General features: G+C 43.6%; 2 protein-coding genes across 3 annotated transcripts in view; one reads left to right on the plus strand and one right to left on the minus strand.

The window, feature by feature from the left end:
* Nucleotides 1–2,277, minus strand: part of QTRTD1 (queuine tRNA-ribosyltransferase domain containing 1) — a 21,107-nt gene extending 18,830 nt beyond the window's left edge. Inside the window, exons 1-2 of one of the 2 annotated variants that reach the window (XM_005873299.2) lie at nt 2,183–2,277; nt 507–726 (exon numbers count right to left, since the gene is read on the minus strand). In XM_005873299.2, coding sequence (XP_005873361.1) covers nt 507–706 — 200 coding nt within the window. In that variant the 5' untranslated portion in view covers nt 707–726; nt 2,183–2,277. Of the gene's footprint in view, nt 1–506; nt 730–2,182 lie in introns of both variants that reach the window. The other variant, XM_005873301.2, reaches the window with a different exon arrangement.
* Nucleotides 2,278–2,385: 108 nt separating this feature from the next.
* CCDC191 (coiled-coil domain containing 191) overlaps nt 2,386–7,458 on the plus strand; it is a 79,160-nt gene continuing 74,087 nt past the window's right edge. The window contains exons 1-2 of the mRNA XM_014545386.1: nt 2,386–2,657; nt 5,441–5,479. Of these exons, the coding sequence (XP_014400872.1) occupies nt 2,568–2,657; nt 5,441–5,479 (129 nt within the window). The 5' untranslated portion in view covers nt 2,386–2,567. The remainder of the gene's footprint in view (nt 2,658–5,440; nt 5,480–7,458) is intronic.

Below are 7,458 nucleotides of genomic sequence, written 5' to 3' on the forward strand. Positions count from 1 at the left end.
CAGCTGCCCTGCCCCCTGGTGGAACTCCCGGTGGAGGGGACAATTTGCATATTAGCCTTTTATTATATAGGATATTGCAGTCATTTCATCTAGAGCAGATTATTCAATTAAGGATAAGGTCAATATGCACAATACACAAAATGGTCTAACTCCATTAGCTCTGTTTCCATAAGTAGCACATGCAAGTACACGTGCAGGGACAGAGAAATCTTTTGAGGCTGGTGCATAAAGACACCCCTACCCTATTACCCCTGGGAACAGTGGCAATGAGGAACCTTGGGTTCAGAGGAAAAGTGAAGCACCTTTAACATGGAGGTCTGACCCATGCCTTCCAGATTAGGGCCAGATGATGTATAACATTTGATATATTTCTTCTGATTTCATTCTAAAAAAATCTACAAATTTTACACATATAAGCAAGAAAGTCTTTTGCTTTGTTGTACCTTGTTAAGGTAACTAAGCTGCTGCCAAAGTTGAAACCTGGAATGGTTGAGTCCACTACTTACAGTGATGACAGTGTAAGCTGAGCCATGGCAGGAACCCCGTGGATACTATGCAGCGTGTGATGGGTCAGGTGTGGGGCAGAGCCAGTCTTGGTGTATAGAAGGCAGCCTGGAATGTCCATTGTGCGGTCCCCTGTTTTGCCCAGGTTTTTTATGTTTCCTAGGCGACAGCCATTAACTACCTTGGTGAGACTCAGCTTCATCCTGAGGGATTCTCCAGGTCCTGCTAAGAAAAGACCATTAAATTCAGAAGAAGTTTCATGACATCTAAAGGCTAAACATTTTACAAAGATAACAACCTACAAAAAAATTAATTATAGCATGTTTACGACTACTTTCAGCCTAGGATCTTTTTATATATCCAGGGGAATGGGAAAAAGTCCCAGAGCAATATGATGACATCAACACCATTTAAATTCAGTTACTGAATTCTTGTCTGACCTGATAAAATCCAAACAAATGGAAGGACGAAAGTGAAGACTAATCATAGAAAGAATGCTATGAAGCCAAGGCTCACTCTCAGCCTTGCAATGTGTAGAGAAAAGTCACACTGCTTGGGAAATACTGATCATTTTACATATGAGTAAACGGAGGCTAATAAAGTCACCATTTGGGAAGTGTCAGAGGCAGGACTTAAATCATAGAAGTCTGACTGTGGAGGTTGTACTCTTATAGGCTGGTAGCCCATTAGAAGTCCTGAATCTTGTCCATGAACATATGCAATGTTTACTTATGTTACTCCAATGTTTACTCCAATGTTAAGACATAATTTTAAAGTCGTCTATTCCATTTTGCTCCATTTATTTGTCCCACTTATTTAGACATTCATTGGTTGATTCTTGTATGTGCCCTGACCTGGATGGAACCCGCAACCTTGGGTATCAGGTCCACGCTCTAACCAACTTACTGGTAACCACCTACCTGAGCAACCCAGCCAGGGCGTATGTATCACAATTTAATCAACCATCGCCATTCTGACGGACCCTGAAGACGGAGCGGGTCCCAAGACCACTGCAAAGTTCTGAGGGCACGGCTTCCCTGATCTCGTTTTCACCAATCTCAAGTCCAGTTTAGTTTACGTTTCCTGGAAGGGTTCTATACATATACACTGACTTTCCATCGTTACCAGACTCCAATGATTTCAGTACTATGGCCCCCATTTTGTCGAGGGGCCGAGAGTTATTAAGCAAGTCGCTTGAGGTCATGCAGCCACGAAGTAGCTGGTCCAAAGCTCCCGCTCTAAACATCTACCCTGCCTAATGCACCCCTGCGCTCCAGAATGGACTGTCCACGCAAACATCCATGCTCGGTCCATAAGGACGGATTTACCGTCACTCCAGGAGCCACCTACAGGCCTCGCGGAGCGCTGGGCTCAGCAATGCGGGATCCTCCCACCCGCTCCAGCACCCTGGGCGGCCCGGGGGAAGCTTTCGGCTAACAACTTGACCCTTCAGCAGAGGCCAGTTGAAAGCAGGTCCCTTTTACTCAGAGATGCGGTGAAAGCTCGCACGGTTTGGGAGAATCTGAACACGGAAGCCACCAGGAGAGACTCAGAGAAGGCAAGGGGATTCGTGGTGGGGAGTTCAACAGTTAGTGCAACACAACCAGGAAGTGTCTGGGCGCGACGCGACTCATCACCCGTAGTAGTCCCCACACCCTCAGGGAGAGGGGGCACTCACCTGCAAACCTCCCAGCTGTTCTTGTCTGGAGACCCCTCAGCCTCCCCACAGCTCGCTTCCACGTGTCCCGCTTGCAGAATCACCGCCTCGGATGCAGAGCCAATCAGGGAGCATTGCGTCATCACCGGGCGCCAGGAAAAGGCAAAAGTAATCTCCTCGAGAACTCGAGCGAAAGTCCGGACCTTGGACGGCTGCCGTTGCCACGGGTAACCGAGCTAACGCGCTCCGCCTGCGCAAAGCCTCCTGGGAGTGGTGGTTCGTCAGCGCCCCGCACCTGCCTTCCTTGCGGGCGGGGGAACTACAATTCCCAGGGAGCTGCGGTAGCGGAGTGGGCAGAGGAGTGGGTGTTTCGGCTTCGGCCCAGCTCTCGGCCTGAACCTGGAAAATGCTGCTGGCGCCCCAGGAAGGGTCCTCCTCAAGGAAGAGGATGGGGCTGAGTCGCTGGAAACAATTAACAAGAAAGCTGAGTCCCAAGGTGATCCATCCCAATCGGGAGTTACGGGGCGCGGGGACCGGCTCCCAGGCCAGCCGCGTCCCCGCCTGTGCTTCCTCCCTCTTCCACCCAGAGCATCCTTACCTGGCTCGCCCCTGCCTTGACCGCCCTGGAGCCAGCGTTGCCCTGGTGAAGGGGCCCTGGGAACTCTGGGGTCTGGGTACCTTGCGGCTTTGGTGGGCAGCATCATGAAGAACTGTTTCTTGGTAGAAATTTATGTGATTTCTACTTCATTTTCTGCTTGTTACAAACCGGAGAGTCTGGTAGTGCTCGTCCGGTTGAAGAGAATTCACAACCTCTTTCGCCTCCTACTTACTACCACCCCACAGTTTTGGAGAAATTCCCGCACATTCATTTTTATTTTTTATGTTTTGCAAATCAGGCAACTGGTCTTTATTGGCAGGGGAAGATCTTCACGTTAAGTTCTCGGCCTGATTACAAAATATCTAAAATGAATTCATAAATGCAAGTGGATACTGAATATATCAATACTTGATTCTGAATTTCTAAATTCAACCATCATTTTAAAAATAGACCCTCTTTGTATTTGTTCCCTCTTTTGATGAATTAGCATCCCATGAAAACTAACCCCATTTTAAACTTGAAACATATGTAAATGGCATGTGCAAAGTCAGTCACAGGAGGTGTGCTTTGCACAGACTACCTTTTTAACAGCCACAAAAATAAATGCCTTAAATGTAGGTGAGAGTACCAAAATGGAGCTGGCTTCTCAGCTTTCCGCCCCAGAGCAGTTTCACCAGTTGTTTTCACCCTTAAGTTATACTTTCTTAAAAATCTAATCTATAGACATGTGGCCTTTCTGAGGGCCCTAGGCAATTGTGCTTACAGTTTGTTCTAAATATACCAGCTAAATAACGCACTGGATATATTTCACTTGGTGAGTATCTTGTCCCAGATACTGGAGGGTGCAGATTGGGGCATCAGAGAGTTGGAAACAGTCTAAGTCTATTGTAATGTACCAGTTCCATTGGATCCAAAAAAGGTTATGGATATAGATTTGATGATGAAAAGTAAAAATTTGGGACAATTTCTTAGGACTCCAAAGGAAGGATTTTTGCTGCTAGTGCTCATTGTTACTGCCTAGAGCAGTGGTTCTCAACCTTCCTAATGCTGCAACCCTTTCATACAGTTCCTCATGTTGTGGTGACCCCCAATTTCATTGTTACAAATTGAACATAATTAAAGCATAGTGATTAATCACAAAAACAATATGTAATTATATATGTGTTTTCTGATGGTCTTAGGCGACCCCTGTGAAAGGGTCGTTCGACCCCCAAAGGGGTCGCGACCCACAGGTTGAGAACCGCTGGCCTAGAGGATGCAATGGTAAAATCACAAGAGCTCCTCAAAATTCAGTTGTGTTTTAATAGAATCAGCTCTTTGTTGCAGTAACAAAATTATTCAGCAGCACAGCTGCATTAATAAGTTCTCTGTAAGGCACTTTGAAGGTGAACTGTTATGTAAGTGAAAGTATTATATCTTTTCCTCCTCCGTGTTTAGATATTCCCTTATTTATTTAAAAATCCACCTGAATTAGCAAAGCAAATACCTCTATTCATTAAGTGACTATTAGGGGGAATTCTCCAAGCTTTTGAATGTTACAGAGAGTGAAGAAAGGAGGTGTATGACTTGTCTGATTAATATGTAACTGACCTTGGTAGAAATTTATGTGATTTCTACTTCATTTTCTGCTCTGTAAAACAGTAGAAGATTGATTATCCCTCACTGTATCTCCCTCCCCCAGTTCATATTGGACCAAACAATATCCCTACTGTACGTAAGATAAGAAGGCCTCATGCCCTAGCCGGTTTGGCTCAGTGGATAGAGCGTCAGCCTGTGGACTGAAGGGTCCCGGGTTCAACTCCAGCCAAGGGCACGTACCTGGGTTGCAGGCTCCTTCCCAGCCCAGGGCCTATGCAAGAGGCAATCAATCAATGTGTTTCTCTCACGTCAATATTTCTCTCTGTCTTTCTCTCTCTCTTCCAATCTCCATAAAAATCAATGGGAAAATATCCTCCAGTGAGGATTAAAGAAAAAAATAAAAGGAAGCCTCATGCTACAGGCTACTCCCGAAAAAGAGGGCCTAGGGCAGTGATGGCGAACCTTTTGAGCTCGGTGTGTCAGCATTTTGAAAAACCCTAACTTAACTCTGGTGCCATGTCACATATAGAAATTTTTTGATATTTGCAACCATAGTAAGACAAAGACTTATATTTTTGATATTTATTTTATATATTTAAATGCCATTTAACAAAGAAAAATCAACCAAAAAAATGAGTTCGCGTGTCACCTCTGACACGCGTGTCATAGGTTTGCCATCACTGGCCTAGGGAGAAGGGTAGACCCTTCTCTAAGCAGATTTGCTTCTGTGACACTTGAATAAATCTGGCAATCAGTGTTTGGATTTTTATAAGCAACGTAATACCTAGCATTCCTCTATCTTGGCTCTTAACCCAGGAGAGCTTGGAAAATGCTCATTCCTGGGCCCTGCCCCAAACCAAGTGAATCAGAATCTGGTGGGCCTCGGCAGGAGATAAAAACATTAAGAAGATGTCCCAGAGAAGGCTCCGTGTTTCTTCTTCCTATCATCCTTCTGAGCGCTTTTGTTGCTGAAGTTTCTAATGAAACAATTTGGGGAAAGAATAAAGGACACTTCCATGTACTTTAGTCAGAAGGATAGATTAAAATGGCAAAGTTGATAATGATATTGCTATGTATTAATATTCTGTATATATTCTCCACAGCCTGCTTTTGACTCTGGCAATGTGGGACACTGGATTGAGGTAAGGATATTGCACAAATTAAGATAGAAAGAAAATTGAGAGTCAGACATAATCAGATGGAAAAGAAATACAAATAGTTCTCCATTTTGCACATATGTTGTTTTTGCTCCCATGTGACTATATATGTTGCCTTAGCTCTTGAGGCAAGGAGAGGAGAGGAGAGAGGAGAGGAGAGGAGAGGAGAAGCCTTAGGAGAGGGCTTCCTCAGGTGATTGGAAAGACTGCTGTAGTTACATTAACCTACGGGACAAATGCACTAGGTAAAAGCTTTGTGTGCATCACAATTAAGAATCTTCTACTGACTAGAGCTATCCAAAAATGGAGTGGGCATTTTTATAAGTGTTTTCTATCACAAGAGTTTTCAAGTGGATTCTAAATGGTCACTTAATATTAGGACTAATGAAAAATATGTTTGATTCAGTGAGGGAGTGGGGGGATTGGATTAGATAACCTCTGAGACCTGAAATGTATATATTTTTTAGTCCAACTACCATTTAAGTTGAAAATACCATTAAACCACTTGAAGTGCATGCCTCTGAGTATCAATTTGGCAACTTGCCATACTCAGTTCATTTGTGCACCACATGGTTTAAAATCATGCGGCTTTTCCTGGGAAAATGTTCTTCTACCTGGTAGTATTTTGAAGAGTTATTACTTATCTGAATTGATAGGCAATATGAGCATCAGGCCAAATGGAACCTAGGCCAGATATCATTGTTTACCATTTATTCATCCACCCAGTATTTATTAAGTGCCTACTAAGTGCTAGCCCTCTGTTTGGGGCACTAGAAATAATATAGTGCACGGGGCAAGTGCACTATATAGTGAGGGATAAACAAAGCTGTTGGGAGAATTACAGGTGTAATGGAAGCATGTGGTGAGGGGTTGCTAATATCAGTGGAGCCATTTTCCTCTTTCATGTAGTTGTTAGCCAGCTTGCCTCGGTTAGATATTTATCATTCCTCTAAAATTTCTGCAGTAGCTCTTTTTCCATTATGTCCTCAAATAGCCCGTCTTGAAAAAAATCAGTAAGTCCTCATTTGGTTAGATTTTATTATTCCTCTAAAACTTCTGCAATAGCTCTTTTTCCATTATGTCCTCAAATCTCCTATCTCGAAAAAAAAACCACAGTGAGTCCTCATTTGACCCCTCCATCCATTCTGATTGCCATACAGGTTTCTTTCTTGTTTTTGTTTTGTTTTGTTTTTTAATCTAACCTGTTTGGATAGATAGCCTGGACTTCTTGCCATTGTATTTTTATTATCCTCTAGTGTCCACAATTATTTTACTCCGGTTTCTATTTCTTACCACTCTACAGAAATTGTCATAAATGACTTACTGACCAAATCTAATGGTCTCTTCTTTGTCCTCAAACTTTTTAATGTTCATTTCTCTGCTTATCGCTTTATTCTTCTAGAAATCTTCTCCTCCATTATCTTTTTTAAACACTGTTTTCTCTTGCTTCTCCTACCTCTCTGTTAACTTGTTTATCTTCTTTTCTGATTTTGCTCCCTAGTATATCACAACTGTAGGTATATCCTAAACAGTTATAACCTCTGGATCTAAGACTTCTAAATCCACTTGAGTGGACCACACTCTCAAAAACAGCTAAGACCTTGTTATGTGGAAAAGGGGGGAGTATATGCAAAGGATGTGGAGCATGGTGAAGATTTAGCGAGGGCTTTCTTCAAAACAGAAAAGGAAAGTCAGTGTAACTACAGCACTGGGGACTTGACTGAAGCAGGTAATCCTATTTTTTTTGTGTGGCACCAAAAATTGATATATCAGATTGATCCAGTCCTGAAAGTTCTCAGTGGAAAGGCAAAGGAGCAAGAGATGTGAGGCTTATGTAAGAATAGAGGTCCGGTGCACGGATTTGTGCACCGGTGGGGTCCCTCAGCCTGGCCTGCAGGGATCAGGCCGAAACCAGCAGTCCAACATCCCCTGAAGGGTCCCAGATTGCGAGAGGGCGCAAGCCA

This window comes from Myotis brandtii, unplaced genomic scaffold (genome assembly GCF_000412655.1).
Source record: "Myotis brandtii unplaced genomic scaffold, ASM41265v1 scaffold406, whole genome shotgun sequence".
NCBI lineage: Eukaryota > Metazoa > Chordata > Mammalia > Chiroptera > Vespertilionidae > Myotis > Myotis brandtii.